This window comes from Myxine glutinosa, chromosome 1 (assembly GCF_964187855.1).
Source record: "Myxine glutinosa chromosome 1, kmMyxGlut1.1, whole genome shotgun sequence".
Taxonomy (NCBI): domain Eukaryota; kingdom Metazoa; phylum Chordata; class Myxini; order Myxiniformes; family Myxinidae; genus Myxine; species Myxine glutinosa.
In genome coordinates this window covers 391537898-391559328 of record NC_136261.1, presented here as the reverse complement: position 1 = coordinate 391559328, position 21431 = coordinate 391537898, and the positions used below count along the sequence as shown (strand labels likewise).

General features: G+C 44.6%; 2 protein-coding genes and 1 long non-coding RNA gene across 5 annotated transcripts in view; 1 reads left to right on the top strand and 2 right to left on the bottom strand.

Moving 5' to 3' along the window:
• The window catches only part of LOC137416573 (uncharacterized), a 471916-nt gene that overhangs the window by 323154 nt on the left and 127331 nt on the right, over positions 1–21431 (top strand). The gene's annotated exons all lie outside the window — the stretch shown is intronic.
• On the bottom strand, positions 1158–12203 carry LOC137416550 (uncharacterized). Its single transcript, XM_068102181.2, has 5 exons — positions 11856–12203; positions 6673–6822; positions 6452–6547; positions 5031–5214; positions 1158–2800 (listed from the first exon to the last, which is right to left on the bottom strand). Exons 1-5 carry the CDS (start codon positions 11938–11940, stop codon positions 2377–2379), a joined length of 939 nt encoding a protein of 312 aa, XP_067958282.1. The 5' UTR covers positions 11941–12203; the 3' UTR covers positions 1158–2376.
• LOC137416494 (uncharacterized) overlaps positions 19261–21431 on the bottom strand; it is a 78942-nt gene continuing 76771 nt past the window's right edge. For all 3 annotated transcript variants that reach the window (XM_068102105.2, XM_068102113.2, XM_078770288.1), the window contains one exon: positions 19261–19768. In XM_068102105.2, coding sequence (XP_067958206.2) covers positions 19339–19768 — 430 coding nt within the window. In that variant the 3' untranslated portion in view covers positions 19261–19338. The remainder of the gene's footprint in view (positions 19769–21431) is intronic.

Here is a 21431-nt window from a genome sequence, read left to right as displayed (position 1 = left end):
GTCATATAGTCTCCCATACAAATATGGCAAGTATGACCATGGGGTGGGATTTTCATAGTACAGTATACGAGTACAATGCTCCATCGAAATGTAAAAATAATTACCCGAGTTGATAAGTTTGAAGTGTCGACTTGACACACGTCAACATTTGGTTCAATTTTAATAGATTATGATTTGAGAGCTGCTGAGTCACGTGACTTTTGATGTCAAGTTTATTACTTAGAATTGCAATTTTGTGACCTCCGAAGTACTCCATGTTTTTTGTCTAAACAACATTAGTCCCGGTTGGCTGCTATTGGATAGCTTCGGAAAGTTCTCTCAAAGAGGTCGATCAGTCTCCCAGGACGACCCAGTGATCCCACACATTGAAGATGGTGTACGTCCGCTTTCGTGGGGAGAGAGAGAGAAGCCAGAGACAAGAGAGAGTGGACCCGTCCATGGGGACCAATCGGTGCTCCGACAGCTTGCTGCCCCGATGAATCCAGGAAGCAGGTAAGAGTTATGGATAATTTGGCCCCCGACTTACGTTGGGGAGATCCAACCACCAAGAAGAAGCATCCCGCCTGATAGTTTCTCCGAGTTGATTACCATGGATGGTGTGTAGTGTAATTTGACCATTATTAAATTTCCAAATAGAGTTACACAGACACAGTTGTTCTCATCACTGTTAATGCCATTTAATAGTGTGAATTGTTGTTACAGTTGTAGTAGTGGATCCAGAGGGCAGAGGATGGATGTGATCATCGCTTCCTCTTTGGAAATTGACCAATGCATGAAAGAAAGAAAGAAATGGGGATTCAGAAGGAGGAGCCTCCACCAAGCTTATCTATGATCCTGCTGCAGTGCATTGTGGGTTTGTATATCTTAAAGAATTCAGATGAAACGAGAAGTATGAAATGCACGTTTCAATAATATAAATACTGTATACATAACATATAGAACAAGGGTTTTCAACTTGTTTCAGATCTATCTTTCCTGGAAGCCCTTGCAGTGTCCATGTTTTATACCTCTCCCACCTCCCCCCAAGCCCTCTCCCACAGATCTCTCGATGTCCCTGCTCTCAAATGTCGTGTTTGTGTGCTTCCCCCTCTCTCCCCATCTTGTCTCCCGCTCCCCTTATTATGTTTTATGTGTCGGTTTGACTTTTTGTGTGATTAATGTTAGCTCTTTCACGAGCCTCGATCTTGTATACAAAAAAAAAGCAAAAAAAAAAGTGAATGGCCCCGAGAGGTGTGCACACTCACTCACCTCTAAGCTGTCGAGCCTGGGTTCGAATCTCGGCCTGGCTATGAACAGGCAGGGCGTTTCATCAACGCGTGTGCCGTCCCTCGGATGGACGTTCAACTGACATCCCATCCGCCCACATTCGTTGGTGGACGGTAAAGATATCACACGACGTCCTCCACGAAAAGTAGGCGTGAGCTATCGCCGGCACCATGACCAGATTACAAATTTCTGCCGTGGAAAAATGGAGTTACAAAAGTCTCTAAAATGAAATAAGGAGTCACAAATATTTAAAAAAGGCTTTCAAGAGTTTCCTGGAGTCGTTCGATGTGTCGATGGTACGTAAATAGAGACCACGACGAATCCACATACCCAGCTAAGTGGCTTAGCGACCCCAATGGGGGTTGACCCATTTGCACTTCATTCCCTTGGGACAGGAGGAACAAGAGGCAGGGCAGGGATTTTGGAAAAAAAAAATTGGTCATGGTGCTGGCGATCGCTCACCTACTCTCCACGAAGGACACCGTTTCAGGTGTTTCAGGCACCCCGCTCAACATCCATCCGAGGGACGGCAGACACATTGAATCACTCTGCCTGTGAAACACCGGGATGGCAGTTTATAGCCGGGTTGGGATTCAAACCCAGGCTAGACATCTTGGAGGCCTGTACGCATACCTCCGGGATCATCAGCCTTCCCAAAGTACATACCAATGACAGGGAAATCTGCTGCGAAAAGGGATTCGTACATTCATTGCATCGGCTTTCCTGCTATGCATGCCCAGGTAATGCGAGACAGGAAGTTGATAATTCTCGATATTAGCACAGGATATCCAGGCTCTGTATCCAAGATGATGCGAGAGGATTCCGAAACAGTGCTTCACTCCAAGCCCTTGAAACGGGCCAGGAGTCAGACCCCGACATAGTGAAAATTTTGATTGATCTCGTGTCGACTCAACGGCACCAAATCATAGAAGTGATAAGAAATGAACGGAGAGGGGAAAATGATTCCCAGCAAGCCATTTGTGGGAAACCATGACATTCCAAATATGCATTTGTGTGTCATCAACATTTCATACCGTCATAGAAAAAGCACGTTCTAAAAACAATAAATAAAACTAATAAATCTGAACTATTATTGCCGTTATTTGAAGATTATTTCATATCGAGAAATCTCTCAAATAAATCGTTTCGTCTCTTTTCTTCTTTATAAACCTTCTTTAGCAACTTTCTGGCCTTCTTGTTTTGCGTTTGGGCCCCTTCCATGAAACGGATGAACCACTGGGGTGGATCATAATTATCATCGCAATCATTCGATCTCAGCCTTTTTTTCGAAGAGGCTGGCGTTGCAGGTGGAGGTGACGTCGCTATGACGGGATGGGACACGGCCTGCTCCTGCGAACCTTCTGCCGGCGTCACGGCTCCTGCGGTCTCCATCGCGGACGAGCATCTTGCTTGTGCGATGCATGGAGGGCACACGGCAGGCTCTTTTTGCAGCATCTGATCCATTAGATTGAAGTATGGCCACTTACTCTCCCCCCTGCCGGACTGCTTTTTCATGTCAACAATCCTCTTGTGTCTGGAGAACAATGAAATATCAAACAATTATCATCTGGCACCCAATGTCACTGCAGGTCATAAACATAGAATTGTGGCTTATAGACCGTCAAAAATAAATAATGTGTCACAAAATTGCTCGGACATATATAAATCCACACTCACACACTCAAAATCCGAGTTTTAGAAACGAAACCGAACGAGAACGACACTCGTAGAGCACAAAGTCTCACCCACGCGTCCATTCTGAAAAAAAACCCCAAAAAAAACCCCCACCATTGTTAACTGGACATGCTACAATTTTAGCTGTTAACGATGTTATTGTATTGTAGTATAATTGTAGCGTGTTCAGTTAACGATAATTATGTCCCATATACCCGCATCATCCAAGCACCCTATTATGTCCCATATACCCGCATCATCCAAGCACCCTATTATGTCACATGGTTTTTATGCCTCCGCCGCCAAAGTCGCAGGAGGCATTATGTTTTCAGACCGTCCGACCGTCCGTGATAGGTTTTCGTAACCGTGATCACTTGAGAACGGCTGAAAGGACCTTAGTCAAGCTTGGTGCAGGTATGTATAATGAGGTAAAGATGAACAGATTAAATTTTGGGGTCACGAGGTTAAAGCCCAAAGGTCAGAGGTCATTTTAGGTAAAAATGCTGTTACTGCAATAACTAGTGAACCAGTGATGAGATTCTGACCAAATTTGGTGCAATTACATAGAATGAGGTACAGATGAACCGATTAGATTTTGGGGTCACGAGGTTAAAGCCTCGTGATGAACAGCAGAAATGTTTTTTGTAGGCTTCCCCAAATCTGTGCCTCGACACAATCCTGTCTCTGAGCTCTGCAGGCAGTTCCTTCGACCTCATGGCGTGGTTTTTGCTCTGATATGCATTGTCATCTGTGAGATCTTATATAGACAGGTGTGTGCCTTTCCAAATCATGTCCAATCAATTGAATTTACCACAGGTGGACTCCAATCAAGGAGTAGAAACATCGCAAAGATGATCAAGAGAAATGGGAGGGACCTGAGCTCAATTTCAAGTGTCATAACAAAGGGTCTGAATACTTATGTCAATGATATTTCAGTTTTTTCTTTTTAATAAATTTGCAAAACTTTCTAAAATCCTGTTTTCTCTTTGTCATTATGGGGTATTGAGTGTAGATTGAGGAGGGAAAAAATGAATTTAAACGATTTCAGCATAAGGCTGCAACATAACAAAATGTGAAAAAAGTAAAGGGGTCTGAATACTTTCTGAATGCACTGTATAATGATGTGGGCGAAGGCATATTGGTCGATATCGTGACGTCGAAGAGTGTCGTTCTAGTTTGGTATGGGATATGTTCGTCATAAAATCAATTCTTCCCTCACATCGAGCCATAGATCAGATATATGAAGGTTCAGATTTTGGATTTCAATTCAACCAAGTAAGGATGGAATACCACTTCACTGATGACCTCATCGTTATCACCCTATATACACCATGGGGAGTTGATGACATATGCCAAGTTTCAATTTCTTCTGATGAGCGGTTTCGGAGAAAATTATGTGAAAATGCTGATGGCACAGTTGTAAATATAATGTTATCCATGGGGTTTCCCTCCTATATATAAAGTTTCACATCGATCGGACAAGTGGTTGCAGAGAAAAACATTTTTAAAGCCGAAATATATGGTCGGACGGAAGGACACACACACTTTGCAATAGTCTCGCATCCCCTTAGCGAGACTAAAGGCCAGAGCATTGTTGTACAAATTTGTGGTTCAATGTTTCTCGGAAGGATAAATTCCAAAAAAAACTACTTGGCCTGCAAAAAAGAAACAATTTCTTATGTTCCCTTCCATAAATGCACATTGCACACTGTCTAGCTTGGGTTCGAATCCGGACCCAGCTATAAACTGCCATCCTGGTGCTCCACAGGCACAATGATTCACCAATGTGTGTGCCGTCCCTCGGATGGACGTGAAGCAGGCTTCCCGTCTTCTGGAATTAATTTGTGGACGTTAAAGATCCCATTGTGTCCTTCAAGAAGAGTCTGTGAGCTATCCCCAGCACCACGGTAAAAATAAAAAATTCCTGCCCTGAGCTCACGTTTACCCTGTCCCAAGGGAACAAAGTGCGAAAGCGCCAACCCCCAAAAGGGTCATTGTGCTCCTTAGCTGTGCATGCAAATTAGTAGTAGTAGTAGTAGTTTCCTTATATCGTCATCCCCGAGATAGAAAATTCCAGAAAAAAAAATTACCGATCCTTTAAATTTCTCCATTTCTTGTCCACCTCCTCAAGACTGAAGGTTGTGCCACCCTCATTGTTGAGCTTCTTGGTGATTTTCTGCCATACATCCTTCCTCCTAATTAAGCTGTTTTCAAAGGAGGCCTTGTTCTCTTCGTACAGGTGAATGAGAGCTTTCACCTTTGTGTGACTCCAGTCTGAGCATCGAAACAAGAAAAGATACAAATTGCAATGATTAAAACTAGAGCGGAGTCGATGGCGCACCATCGCAAATCCTCATACTTCCCGCCTAATATAAAACTGAAAGATGGCAAAACCTTCCACCAGGAATGCCCCAATAACAAATTTGGAGTCAATGTTTTCCTGTTTAACCTCTGCGACGCCAAGTCCCTGGTGCGTGAACTGGGGATCAAATCCAAAATAATTAATTGCACATACAAAGTTTCATTAGAAGGTGTTTTAAAATGGTCCTGTAATTGCACTAACAACAAAAAAAATTAACTCCGCATTTAGGCTCCAGTGGGCGGATCCAAAGATGTACCTTTGTGCCATGTGGTGATCATGACTACGTTTGGTGAATTTCTGCACGACCGTTTAGGAGACAGTGTGTCGGAGGGACAGACAGACAGACAGAGACACAGACAAAGACAAAGACAAAGCCAATTAAAATACTCCCCGGCCCCTGGTTTTTTTTAAACAAAGCGTGAGGATGACTCTGTTTTACGATTACATCATTGGTGGGAGCGTTGCTGTGCCGCTGATGTGGTGCCCCGTTTCCGGCAAGCTGCTACTCATTTTGCCGACCTCGGAAGGACGACAGGCTGAGTCAACCCACCTGGTGTTATTTAACGGCATGACAGGGGCTCAAACTCAAGACCCTAAGATCATGAGCCAGCCACCGTATCCGTTAAGCCAACACCAGGCTTTTCATCCAAATAGTGATATTTATAAAGGTGTTGCCTAACAATATAATCAATGGATAACGTGTTGAACAATAATTGTCACAATGAATGAATGAATGAATGGATGCGGTTTTAAGGCCATTTTCCCCGCTGGAGCGGGGGTTAGCCTTGCGGGCCCCATGATAATCATGGTTCCCTGTTTTGAGGCAATGTTTTTATGGCCAGATGCCCTTCCTGGCGCCAACCCTCAGTCGCCTCTTACGACACGCAGGGATACGGTGTACCTATTCTAAATCGGGGTACACACTGTCATCATTCATCCCAGCAAGCTGGTACTCAATTTGCCGACCTCGGAAGGATGACAGGCTGAGTCAACCCCCCCTGGCGTTAATTCAGCGATCGACCGGGATTCGATCCTAGGATCCCAAGCCGGCACCCTAACCACTAAGCCAACACAATGAAGAAGATTATTTCAGATCAGATTAACTTCATGTGAAGGAAGATCATCGAGTGGGCATCCACATAAACATACTCTTTTTGCCATCTTCCTCATGAGCGACTTGTTCATTCGGAGCGCCTTCACTCAAGGTCGTACTTGGGGATGAAGCTGGTTGGACTTTTGTAGCTCCTGCACAACTCAAATAAAACAAAATTTCATTCAACAATGAAAGAGTTCCAGAGGAATGATGCGCGAAAAAAAAAGAAGAGTAGTTTGTATCGTACAAATGTATAAGTAAATGAGTGCTGACTTGCCATTGACTTTCGGATAACGTTTGTACATCTCGGGACAAACTGGTTGCCCCCCCAAAATGACCGTCGTCATGGCATCGTCAATGAGGACTTGGAGGTGGTGTTCTTTCGTTTTTTCATCAAATACCATGATCGAATCGCATACGCACAATCCTGTAATCGAAATGAAAAACACACATTTCACATGGATGATAACCATAAGCATGCTGTATGCAAGGATAACAGCTATTAAGGTAAAAAGGTTACCATACAATGTCTTTAAATATTGCCTGAACGTATAATCAATATCGAAATTTAGGGCTGAGGGGGTGGGGGTGTTGGTTGCAACTTCATAATATATTAAAGCAGTTGGATTGTTCCTTCTGTTTCTCTCTTTCCACCCATTGGTTGGGCAGCTGGCCTGACTCCACCCACAATTGAACCTCAAAAAAAGCAAAGCAAATCATACGTTCGCCATTTTGGTCACCACTTATAAGGCCAACGGTCTTCGGCATCAGGCCTCTGGTGTACATTCGAAGAATGAACAACACGTCTTCTACCATGAAAGAAAGGTACATTTTGATTTACACCCATACAGATTAAATGAGGTAATGCAGGTTTGTTTTTTTTCTGGAGTGATCAAGGCAGCCACACCCAAACCATACCATACACCTGTGTGAGGCCTGGAGTGAGGAGAGAGGTCTACCATACACCGCCCAAAGAAAACTTCTGTACAATCAAGAGTACTGCTGAGTTTATGTACATTTAAAAAAGTCAATGTGTCATCTATCATGAAAGTAAGATACATTTTGATTAAGACCCATGCAGATTAAATAAAATAATTAGGAATAATATTTTTAAGTCTTAAATAAAAAAGCTCCAACCTGTGGTATTTTATGCACAACACCAGCAAAAAAAATAAAGAATAAAAAAATAAAAATAATAATGGAAGCTTGTACGTAATTTTGGTTTTCGCTTGAGTTTAAGGCCGGAGAGTGTGCAAATACAGGATTTATAAACAAACTATTCCACATGTGCATGGACATGCAATTCACATCATATGTAAAGTAAATAAACTGATGTGACAAATTGAAGGCAACAAAAAGCAGGTTGGTAGGAATTGAAAGCAAGTTTTATTTTATTTATTTATTTATTTTTCACCAACCATGGTAAAGATGCTTTTCAAGAGATTGCCAATGACTCATACTAGTGGGGTGGCTAAAGTCCAAATTTAAGTGATATCGTGACACACTGGCCCAAAGGACCAAATTTGGCACAGTTCTACTTTAGGACCATACAAAACTTTTGAGAGGGGGCTGCCCGATGTTAGAGGCCCAGGTCAAGGTCAAAGGTCAAATTATGTGTGTCATGTTTTTGCAATATCCAGCTTATATATAACCTAAAAAACTTGGTCTTAGTCACATAACCAACATATTTAGTCAATGAATCCATTACTATTATGGGAAGTTCCGCCAGGTGACGGCCATATAGGCAGTGGCGGCGCCAGGCTGTCCCCGACCGGGGGGGGGGGGACTAACATCCCCGACGAGAGGGCTAAAATCGCTAAAATCAGTGGAATTAATCCATATTCATTCACAAAAATTTGATATAGGATTAGAAGATGGCCGACCTACAAAAATCAATGTTTTCTTTGGCTTTCAGTTGTTAGGGTTAGACAGAACAGAACTGGGTGTTCTCAGAGATGAGTTCTCAGAGACTCAGAGATGAGTTAAAACAGAACTGGGTGTTCATGAAGACTAGCCGAAAATTCTCGAGCATGCCCCTCGACCAGGCACATGAACAAAATAACGAAACAGTGAAGGGATCAGGTGGAGCCATCGGTCTCATTGAAAATCCAGCTGCCCTGAAACGATGGATGGTGGCAGGTCCTGAGCAAGCCAGAATCCTCACAGAGTTTCACGAATTATATCACTCGTCAGAGCAACCCTCCCAAAGTCACATCCAGGGACATTCGATTCAGAAAACGTTCCAGAAACAGGTTAACGATATGTGCGATGCCATAGTGACAATGGGGAATCCATTCATGGAGACATCAAAGGAACTCATGACCCTGGACAAACATGATTGTGTGGATGATATGGTTGTCCAAGCACTGCACACGATGGAAACTTTGGGTAATGACCAGTATTCCAAGTACGTCAAGGCAGTGCTGGTTGAAAGACATGAATCAATTTACGTGGCCATCAAGAAAAACCAACTTCCTCTATTTAAACGTCCACATTCCACTACCATGAAATCAAAAGCGAAAAAGCAATTCGAGGAAATAAAGAGTGACTGCAATCTGTTCAGTCAGCTGTTCGTCAGACCAAAGCAGATACTGGGTGGCGTCCAACCTGGACAACCCTGTCAGCTGCTGCTCTTAGTTGTAGAGAACTACTCAAGTGCGGATGTAAGGCGACACCCACTTGTTCAAAGAATTGCACGTGCAGGAACGCAGGACTGCCTCTGTCGCGGAAATTGTGAAGCATAAGTCATGCAGGCCACGACCTCCTCTGTACTGGCCAATCCAGTATCCTCCCTCAGCGTATCGATGTACGTCAAAAACACCGATGCAAAAATGACCAACACATAATTTGACCTTTGACCTTCACCTGACCTTGAAATACAATATGGCAGCACCTGAGGATATTTTCCATAATACAAATGGATTCCTTGTCCTTAAAAATGATTATTTAGACACTGAGATAATGTTTATATGACAGCTATGAGCTGGATATGGCAAAAACGTGACACATAATTTGACCTTTGACCTTGACCTGACCTTGACCTGGGCCTCTAAAATCGGGCAGCCCCCTCAAAAGGGTCCTAAAGTATAACTGTGTATGGTCCTAAAGTATAACTGTGCCAAATTTAGTGCTTTGGGCCAGCGTGTCACGATCATTTCCATAAGCCACTCCACTATACACCAGAATACCGTGGTAGTCGTTTTTTTGACAAGTAATGATAAGGTTCCAAGTAAGACAACTTCAAATTGGTCATTGTGGTGACACGACATTAAATATACTAGCAACAGTACCCGCCCTACGGGCGGGGCTTCAATTGGGAAGCTCAAATGAAAAGGTAAAATATCAGAAATTGAAGGCTTTTTATTTTAAACGATTCATATAAACATCGGTTGAATCATATCACACGCAAATCATCAAAATCTAAACAGTACATGGACGATCACGTACCACGTACGTCTCGCGTCTCGCTCGCTCTCATGTTGTCCCGATAATGATCCTTTTGCAGGTTCACTGACGGAAACCTTGTTACGACTTTTACTTCCTCTAGCCAGTCAAGTTAGCTCATCTTTTCGGTGCACGGGCACGAGCCGAGAACGGCCCGTGCAGAGGCTGATCCGAGGATCTCATCAAACCGTCCGATCGGTAGTAGCGACGGGCGGTGTGTACAAAGGGCAGGGGCTTAATCAACGCGAGCTGATGACTCACGCTTACTGAGAATTCCTCGTTCGTGGGACATTGTCTCAAGCCCCAGTCCCCATCACGGATGGGGCTCAGCGGTTTACCCGAGCCTGACGGCGAAGGGCAAGGTACATGCTGGCCCCTCCAGTGTAGCGCGCGTGCGGCCCGTGCGACATAGTCACATCGAAGGGCATTAAACGTTCATTAAACATTAAACGTTCATTAAACATTAAACGTTCATTAAAGGATTACGAAACGAAAAATATTACGAAATTACGTTCACACCGTCACGTCAAACACTACCGTGAACACATACATCGTCACAATAAGAACATCGTCACAATGAACGTTATGCGAACGCGAATGTTATGCGGGAGTCCAAACCTGAGAATGCTGGAGACCAAAGCTGAAATTAGGAAAACTAAATAGCCTATTTTACTCCCAGGGGTCCCAGGATTACCCACCCAAAATATCTTTGCGATCGGTTCAGCAGTTTTTACGGTATCTTCGAACAGACAGACGGACATTTGGTGAATTATAGTAAGATAACAAGCAGGGTACCCATCTCCAGCCTGGTGTTGGCTTAGCGGTTAGGGTGCCGGTTCGGGATCCTAGGATCCTGGGTTCGCATCTTGGTCGATCGCTGAATTAACGCTGCCGGTTGACTCAGCCCGTCATCCTTCTAAGGTCGGCAAATTGAGTACTGGTAATTCCCTGTTTGCCGCAACAGGCAACTAACAGGGTTGGCGGTAGGAAGGGCATCCGGTCATAAAACATTGCTTCAAAAAGGGGGCCAAGGTGCCCAAAAAAGGCCAACCCCCGCTCTGCGGGGAAAATGACCTCTAAAGGCGGTTCAGGGTACCCGTCTCCAACAGGTTCGTAGATGTCTCACCTCAAATGAGCAGTTTCTTGGTGTGTGTGTGTGTGTGTGTGTGTGTGTGTGTGTGTGTGTGTGTGTGTGTGTGTGAGTGTGTGTGTGAAGAAACGGAAATTCATTTCAAAGTGATGTGGACCGTAACAAGTGGTACATGTTTACCTTATAAGACAAGTCACAATGGCAGTCCACTCAGAAGAAGAAATATCGTTAGTGATTAAAATTTGCAAAAACACTGCGATATCATACCAGATCGTTTTGTAAATGGTATCACGCACAGATTCAACATCGTCATCAAAGTTGTGGTCATGATGTGACACCGCGGCCATGTTGTGACCCCCCCAGCTGCCCAGCCAATGAACCTGTCTCAGCAGAATAATTATGCAGGAATATTAATAAAAGACGCACAAAGTGTATTTCTCAAGAAATATAATAATTTATTTCGTCCACACCAGGTGGATTAGAACCATATTCACCACAACAAGAGGTAGATACAGTCCTGACCGGAAGTGACCATCAAGACCGGAAGGACTAGATTCACAACCACCCACGTGCTCTGTATCCCAGTTTCACGTTGTTACCTTATAGTTCAGAATAAAACGTGTACGATTAATAATTATTTTATATTGCAATTGCCTTTAAAAAAAGTTTGAACATTTTGAGCTAAAAACGGTGAAACAAGTTTATTTATTTATTTATATTTGAACACCCTCGTTGGGTGTTCCTGGTTGGTGGATCGCACAAGTTACCCAAAACCACTTTTGTCGATCATTTTTGTAAGTCGAGTTACAGTTACATACTGTACAAAGGCCATTTACAGTTACCTACTGTACAAAAAGCCGTTTACAGTTATCTACTGTACAAAAGGACATTTTAAATAACAAACTCAGACAGATCTTAATACTCACGTGCATCGAGAAACTTCGTGTCGTCTTCTTTGGCAGGAAACGTGAAGGTAGAGCCAGCAGTTGCTTCGCCTTCGACGGCGGCCATCTATGCACAAGGATCCCACTTATCGCTCGTCAAGCACCTCTCTACTCTCTTCGCTGCTTGCTCCGACACCAAGCGGCTAGCGAAGCCGTTGATAAGGAACGATCGGCTTGGCGAGCGATCGCCATTCGCCACACAGGCTGTGACGTCAGATCGTCGCCTCTCCTTCAAACCATCGTCGATGTTTATTGGCGCTGAGGAAGCGCCTCTAGCGATTGACTTCCAGCCAGTGTAACGCTAATTCCTGTCACAGGAATTCTGAGATCATATAAGTGGGCGTGGCAGTTCCTGATTGGTTCGTGTTGGGGGACTTCTGGGAGAGGCTTCATAAACAAATATCCACCATTTTATTAACTCGCATAGCTTTGAGGCCTGCTTAGTTAGGCCCGTGCTGTCTTTCTCCCTCACACAGGTTTATTTCAATTCTAATTCGATATATCATTTCATTTTTAACAGTCGCTAACATAGTGTTAGACTCGGTTGAAAAAATTGCCAAGATATATTTTTTTTAAATCGCTGCACGGTCGGTCATACACCGCCTAAAATAACAGACGGGAAAATGGCGAGATATATTAAAAATTCGTGGCGGACTTTCCAATTCCTTTGCATTAATTAAATAAAATAATTCTGTATACTGATTTTTATTGTCATATTCTTCATTATGCCTATGTACTCTGAAATAATGAGGAATCGGGAATAACAAAAGTGGATATGTCAAATCTTACTCGATCCCATATTACATGTACTTTCATTGAATACAAATTATACTTCCTCCTAGAAATTCCATGCCCGAACCTCAGCGCAATCCAAGAGGATTCACTTGTTTAACTCGAGGTGCTTCATCGATGTGAGATATTGTAACTAGTTAATGGTGGTCGTGTTTTCTCGTTACCGTTCATGGGTGTTAATTCGTTTTATTGTGATATTTTATGCTTCAACGATATAGATCCGGAAGGGCGGAGCGTGTGAGAAGCTCCTCACGGATGGAGGGGCGTGTCACGGGCTGAGGGGCGTGTCACGGGCCGAAGGGCGGGTCACGGGCCGAAGGGCGTGTCATGGGCTGAGGGGTGTGTCACGAGCCGAAGGGCGTGTCACGGGCCGAGGGGCGTGGCTCTGTTGACAACAAACCTTGATGGACGTCGAAGAGCAACATTAAGACAATAGTTCCGGGGACGCTATGATAGACAACGGATTTTAAGCAAGTTGACCTTTATTTTATGTAATCCTAAACAAGACAATGTAGAAAGATTGCTTTTTCGACTTATTATTTTCCTGCTGAACTATCGTGGTTTGGACCCCATCTATCTATTACATACATTAGATTTTTATCACATCTCATTTCGAGCCAGGTTGTTACCCTGCGCTCGGGAAATCATGGTCAAGCGATCGCGTACGAGTGGCGTACGTACGTGCGTGTCTGCATTTTAAAAATTAATTTTCTCGGCAACCGTTGGTCCGATTGACAAAATTTTCGAAATAGCAGCGCCTCCTGTATAATTTTACTGATACGTATGACGTCATAGGTCACGTGGTACGGGCGCCATCTTGGAAAACATTTGCACCTCGATATCGCTGAAACAGCTAGTTAGCATGGTCTAAAACGTCTAAAGGGTCTTAAAAGGTCCAAAGTGTCTAAAAGGTTAGAATATTAGAAAACGCGAGATCTTGGAGATCTTGGAGATCTTGGGGATCTCGCGAGATCTTGGAGACGGCGGCAGGGATTTTCGAAGCTCCACACGGTCTCCACGTTTTTCGAAGTTGTCTGTTCACAATTGTATTTTGTCGAAACTGTATTTATCTTTCGGTGTGTGAAGTTATTGTGTGCAACTTTGGTTGTTTCTCGGTGTTTATCTTTCATAAATTGATCGTCTGTTTGCCGTGTCGCGAGCAAGGCCTTGTACAGTGTGCACTGTACAACCTTGAGGCTTTGTTTTTCTCTCAGTGGTCCGTCGTTTGTGATCCAATAACTTTCGTTCTCTGTATTCCCAGGCTTTTCACCCATAGCCTACTTCCTTGTGTAAATCTCAACTAAAAAAAAAAAAAAAAAAAACATTTCCTTCTCTGTTCTCATTCGTTTATTCATTCTTATTCGTTCGTTCGTTCTTCGACCACGTGTTTCTCCCCCATTTCCCCAGATAGTTTTCACTCATTAACCTTCAATGTTTACACTTTCCCCTCAAGTTATGTATTCCGTCATATTTTATAACACCTTTTTCTTCTTCTTCTTTAAAAGGCTGCTTTCGACTTGCTCACCAAATCAATTCATCCCAAAAAAAATATCCATCTCCTATAGTGCCTTTGTTCTACATTCCCTAAACTCTCCTGCACTCCATCCTCCATCCAGCGTCCTAAAACGTATTTTTAACTCGAAGGTCACAAGAAACTCATTTTGCAATAAATGTTCGTTTCCCATAAATCGTACACTTTCAAAAATCCAATCTCACCCCTCCCCTCCAAATCTTCCCCATAACCCCTCCCCTCCAAATCTTCCCCATCACCCCTCCCCTCCAAATCTTCCCCATCACCCATCCCTTTCAAATCTCCCCCCTTGCCCCCTCCCTCCTAAACTACCCCCTCACCCCTCCCCGCCAAGACGCCCCCTCGCCCCTCCCCTCCTAGACTCCTGCCTCACCCCTCCCCTCCAAATCTCCCCCATATCCCATCCCTTTCAAATCCCTCCCCTTGTCCCTTCCCTCCCAAACTCCCCCCTCACCCCTCCCCTTCAAATCTCCCCACCCTCATTGCTTCTCAATTTCCCCCCGCTCACTCCCCCTCCTCAAAGCGTCCTCCCCGCTTCTTCCCCCTTCAAACTCTCACCTCCATCTCCCCCAACCTTCTGCCTCGCTCTTCCCCCTCCTCAAATAACACCTCATTGTGGCTCACCCAATCACCATCAAACCTTTTGTCCGCCCCATCCTTCCCTTTCTCCGAGCTATTCTGAAATCTCTGACACACCTTCAACAGCTCTCCCTACCTCTTCCACCTCTTCCATATCTTACCCTACCCCTCCTCCCCCCTGTTCTGTATCTGATGCTCCCCCTTCCTCTTCATTAACGGTATGGACCTCAAACATCCGGGGCCTTCGTTCAAACTTAACCGATCTCTCCATACAGGTTGCTTCTGTCAAACCAGACGTGATCTGCTTAACAGAAACTTTCCTCCTTTATGATGTCTCTGATTCCATAGTATCTCTCCCGGGCTACTCCCTCCTCCGGTATGATAGACCTGAGCCTCGTCCTGGAGGCGGGGTTGCTATCTTTATCAAAAACTCTCTTCCTCACTCGCCCTGCACTGCACTCTCTCCACCTCACCCCCAGGAATACCTCTGGCTACGGCTTCCCCTTCGCTCCCACCTCTTGTTCATATGTGTGTTGTACCGTCCACCAAACAGTGATGACTCCATCTACATCTCGCTGTCTGATGATATGGACCAACTTCTATCTACTCATCCCAACTCTCTCTTCCTCATATGTGGTGATTTCAACTGTCATCATGCCAGTTGGCTGGGTGTGGGTACCTCTCTCACCAGCCATGGCTCCTCAGCAAAGGACTTCTGCGACTCACTGGGACTGACACAATCTGTCAATTTCCCGACCCGGATCTCAGTCAACGGAACATCTTCTCTTCTGGACTTGGTTATGACTAACTTCCCTGAAAATGTCTGCTGCTCTTCTTCTGCTCCGATCGGAACATCTGATCATGTCCTTGTTAAAGTGGACATCTCTCTGACCATCCTCAGGGAGCCTGCTCAGCGTCGACGAGTCTGGCATTTCACTCAGGCCAACTGGCACGGTCTTCAAGCAGCCATCAATCATCTGGACTGGTCTCCTATCTCTACCACCTCTGACATCAACTCATCCTGGGAATTCTTCCAAAGTAAATTGCTCTCTCTCATGCACAGATTTATCCCATCTCGTCTTCAGTTGTCATACCCTTCCTCCCGTCCATGGTACACGGAATCTTGTGGTGAGGCTGTTGCCCAGAAACAACTTGCCTTCGTCTCCTGGAAAGCAAATCCAACGGAAGGAAATCTCATTTCCTTTCACAAAGCCCGAAACAAGTGTGTGTCCACCCTCAGGAGAGCCAGGAAACAATATCTCTCCGTTCTCAAGACCGAACTCTCTTATCTGTCTCCCTCTTCCAAATCCTGGTGGCGTCTGGTCAAATCCGTTTCTGGTGTTTGTTCCCCCTCCATCCCCTCCCTTACCTCAAACGGCTACACAGCTGACTCCGCACGTGAAAAAGCTGAATGCCTCAACTCTGTGTTTGCCTCTAAATCTTGTGTCCCAAACCCATCCCTCTCTGTACCCACCATACCCAGTCGTACCCTGCTGCTCCTGGACTCCGTGTCCTTTCCTCCTGACAAGGTGGAAAAGTTTCTGTCAACCCTCGACTCTGATTCTGCAACTGGACCCGACGGCATCAGCCCACGGGTCCTAAAATCCTGCTCTGCTGCTCTATCTCACCCTCTCTCTGTTCTCTTCACCCTCTCTTTTGCTCAAGGTCAACTGCCATCTGCTTGGAAATCAGCCAACATCACCGCTTTGCACAAAAAAGGTGCAAAAACAGATCCTAGCAACTACAGACCAATCAGCCTTCTCCCAATTATCAGCAAAGTCATGGAATCCATCATTGCTTCTGATATGAAATATTTCCTCTTCTCCAATGGCTTGATCTCTGATCATCAATTTGGTTTCAGACCAGGTCACTCTACTCTGGACATGCTGCTTCTGCTGTCTCAACAATGGATGGAGGTCCTCAATGCCAAACAGGAAATTAGAGCTGTCTCCCTCGACATATCACGTGCCTTCGACACGGTCTGGCACCCCGCTCTGCTCACCAAATTCTCCTCCTTTGGTATCCATGGAAATCTCCACGCATGGCTGGCGGACTTCCTCTCTAGTCGTCGTCAACGTGTGGCCCTGAATGGGTTTCTCTCATCTCCTCTTCCTGTTCAGGCTGGAGTTCCCCAAGGCAGTGTTCTGGGCCCCGTGCTTTTTCTGGTCTTCATCAATGATCTCTCTGACTCTCTCGAAAATCCTCTCTATCTCTTTGCTGATGACTCCACTCTCTGCCGCTCCATTCCTCTTCCCTCAGATCGGCAGTCTGCTGCCTCCTCACTCTCTGAAGACCTGGACAAAATCACAGACTGGTCAAACAAGTGGAACATGTCTTTCAATCCTGACAAATCTCACACTCTTACTATGTCTCTCCGAAAAGATCGACTGGACAACCCTCCCATCTACTTTCTCAACAATCCTCTCCAAGAAGTTCTGTCGCTCAAGATTTTGGGTCTCACTATCTGCCATGATCTTTCTTGGGAAAACCACATTTCCAAGCTGGCCTCCAAAGCCAGTCGCCGACTGGGCATCCTCCGTCGTGCGAAGTCCTTCCTCGGCACACCTGAGCTCCTCACCACATACAAGGCTTTCATCCGCAGCTCAATGGAATACTGTTCTCCCCTATGGGCCGGTGCTCCTGCCTCACACCTAGCTCGGCTTCACGCTGTTGAAACCAAAGCTTTCAGAATTATTGGAATCTCCCGCGATGAAGCTATCTCTGAGGGCCTTTCACTCACTCACCGCAGGCAGGTAGGTGGTCTTTCTGTCTTCTACCGACTCCTCTCCGGCCTTGCACCCCCAGCTCTCTCTGTGCTCTGTCCCCCAAATATTCCTACAGGTCGCACAAGATCTGCCAGCAACCCTCTGATGGTTAAACTGCCGAAATCTCGGCTCTCCGCTCACCTTCACTCTTTCATTCCTCTTTTCTCCCGCCTCTGGAACAAACTCCCTCACTCCCTTCAATCCCACTCCTCCCTCCAGGTCTTTAAAACAGCTGTTCACCACCATCTCTTATCTTCCCCCATCCAAAACCTTGATCTTTTCTACCCCCGCTAATTCACCCCAGATCCACCTTGTTTGAAATTCCAACTTCTTTCCTGGAAGTCCTGGCAGTGTCCATATGTTTTATACCTCTCCCACTGCCCCCTTCCCACGCCCCCCCCCCCCCCCAAAGCCCTCGCCCTCTCTCAGATCTCTCGATGTCTCCATGTCTCTCGGTCCCTGCTCTCAAATGTTGTGTTTGTGTCCTTCCCCCTCTCTCCCCATCTTGTCTACCGCTCCCTATGTTATATGTTTTATGTGTCGGTTTGTCTTTCTGTGTGATTAATGTTCGCTCTTTCACGAGCCTCGATATTGTATACAAAAAAAAAAAAAAAAAAAAAAAAAAACAAACAAACAAACAACGTCATAAGTGTCTTAAAAGGTCCAAAGTGTCTAAAAGGTCTAAAACGACTAAAGGGTCTTAAAAGGTCCAAAGTGTCTAAAAGGTCTAGAATGGTCTAAAAGGACTAGGAACTGTCGCAAAGGCAAGGTCAGCTTGGGGGAAAAAAAGGAAGATGTCATCATGGATGGGCAACAGCGATGCATGCACATTAGTCCAGACTGCAAGGCGAAACAGGAGAGCAATGGCGGACAAACTGTCAGCAGAGTTCAATGTTGGCCATGAGCATCCTGTATCGTCAAAAATGGTCCTCCCATCCCACTCCGTAAAAAATGGTCCTGCGGAGCAGTGGAGTAATGTGATCTGATGAGTCATCCTTCCCTATGTTCTGAACAAATGCGCGTGTGGAGACAGCCCATGTAGCTCCATGATCCCGACTGACTTGTTCCAACAGGAAAACATTCTGGGCCACAATGGTGTGCATTTTCTTGGCATGGCCTAGTTCCACTCATTCCATTAGAAAGTGTTGATACATCCCAATGACTGGCAAATCTGGTGCGAAAATGGATATTCCTACATTTGTGTGAAAGGCTTTCCTGCCATTCATGTCCAGGTAGTGTGTGCCAGTAACTTGGGCAACTCCAGGGTTACTCACGTTACATTTTAATCCATTTGGAGTTTTGCATCGATCCTCCCATTCCATTCCCTCCTCCCACCCCACCTCAATCCTTTACGTATCTCCTTTACATATCATAAAGTTACAAGTATAAAAGCCTGCCAAAATGAATGGTTGGAACAGTTTATTCGACGGTGCAGCCTCATGAGCGTGCCAAAGTCTGAAGCCTCGGCCTTGCGTCAAGTGTGCTTATATCTTCTTTATTTATTACATCTTAGAGATGTAAATGAACACTCGTTTTACTCTGTGTTTGTTGCACATCACGTGCAGCGAATTCCAGCTCCCTGCACCTTGTATTTATCCCTGTGACAGTTCTCCCGCCCTCTCAGGCCTGCCGGATCTTCTAGCCCCCATGGTCCAGCAGAGAAAAAAAATGATTGCCAGCAACCTATTTGAGGGAAACGATAACATTACCAAACATAAACTTGTGTCACATCAACATTTTATTATAACATTATAGGAAAAGCATGTTCTAAAAAAACAATAAATAAACCAAATACACTTCAAGTATTATTGTCATTGTTAGAACATTTCATATTGAGAAATCTCTCAAATAAATCGTTTCTTTTCTTTTTTTCTTTATAAACCTTCTTTAACAACTTTCTGGCCTTCTTGTCTTGTGTTTCCGCCCCTTCCATGAAACGGATGACCCACTGGGGTGGATCATCATTTGACCTCGGCCTTTTTTTCGAGGAGGCTGGCGTTGCAGGTAGAGGTGAAGTCGACGGGACAGGGAGCACCGTCTGCTCCTGCGAACGTTCAGTCAGTGACGTGGCTCCTGCGTTCTCCATCGCGGAAGAGCATCTTGCTTTTGCGACGCATGGAGGATTAAAGGCAGGGTCCTTTTGCAGCATCTGATCCATAAGATCAAAGTATTGCCATTTGCTCCTGCCCCTGCCTGTCTGCTTGTTCGTGTCAACAATCCGCTTGTATCTGGAGAATAATGAAACTGAAGTTATGGGTGGTTAAGCACAGGTTTTGCTACAACGTACCTTTGTTACCTCTACCACCTAAGGTGGACGGAGGTTGTATTTTCACCCATTTTTGTCTGTCTGTCTATCTGTGAGAGCAGGATATCTCAAAAGGTGATGGATAGATTTGGACGAAACTTGGTGGATGAGTTGGGTGTGTGACAAGAACAAGCTGATTTGATTTTGGTTAAGGTCCGGATGTAGATCCGGTCTATCAATGGGATGCAAAACGTAAACTGTTCATCCTGGTGTGCTCTACCGAGTGCTGGTCTAGTTTTATTATGTGGAGTAAGGACACAGAAACAAAAAAAACTTTACTTTGTGACTTCTCATCTCTGTACATTTCCTCTACATAATGAACTTTATACAACTGTTGTCCTGTTCTGTCCTCATCTTAGAATTGTGACTTATAGTCTAAAAAATAAATAATGTGTCACAAAATTGCTCAGACTTCCAAGGCATCAACAGACATGTATATATGTATGTATGTATGTATGTATATATATATATATATATATATATATATATATATATATATATATATATATATATATATATATATATATATATATATATATATATACATATGTAGCTTGCCAAGCGTTAACCTTATTTCCTGTGGATGTAAGTACGACCAAAGCGTCGCCTTTGATCCGGATGGCTTCAGCTCAGCCCCTCTTATCAAAAGACAGATTTTTTTTGGTTACGATTGGTCAAATATCAAGATTTGGATTTCGAGCTTATTTGCTTCTTTGATAATTATGCAGTTTACACAAAAAAGATATAAAAATCAAAAAAATTTAAACATAACTTGGCACGTGTACTCTAACCCCATGGCTCGATCACACCATCCAACAATACTGTCCCATAAGAATAAACATGCACCTCAGCCCGAAGGATCAAACACATGGTCAATCAAAACACATCCATCCGAAACCCGAAGGACCAGAATGTATGGTCATACAATTGGACGACTCCTCCACAAGAGTGAGTCTCCACGACTTCAACACCATGCCTTCCTGATTTCAGGCCTTTACCCTCATCAGAATGGCATACCATACAAACATCTGAAGAAGATTTCATAAATTCCCTATCCTGATGGGGGCAGCAGCGTTACACTGTGACCTATTTCCATCCGGCGTCTGGTTGTCTGGCTTTGAGAAAACTGTTGATAATATCCCATGTTTGACCTTGCCAAAACATTCTTTCCCTATGAGGCTTGGCCTGCCTTGTCAACTCTGTACAATTTGGCTTTGGGGAGGGATGAACTTAGGACGTTGTTTTGAGTTCTTTTATCTTTGAGGGAAGTATATTAAGCCGATGCGGGTTGTGGCTCGCTGAGATGTTGGCGGCCGGCTGTGTGAGGATCATGATGTCACTGTGATGTGGTGTTACTGGACTACACGCCACGCCAGCGTCTTCCATGCATGTATCCTTATCTATAATGAACCTCTTGTACACTGTCCGAGTTTAACAAGGTGCTTATTCCTGGGAAGGGGATTCAAACCCACGACACATCTAACCAATGAGGATCAAAATCATCTTTAAACAAAATTGGTACCTCGTGGCTGTGATGGGCAATAATCGAAAAAAGGTTTTATCTCTGCTGATTGCCATGTGCCTTC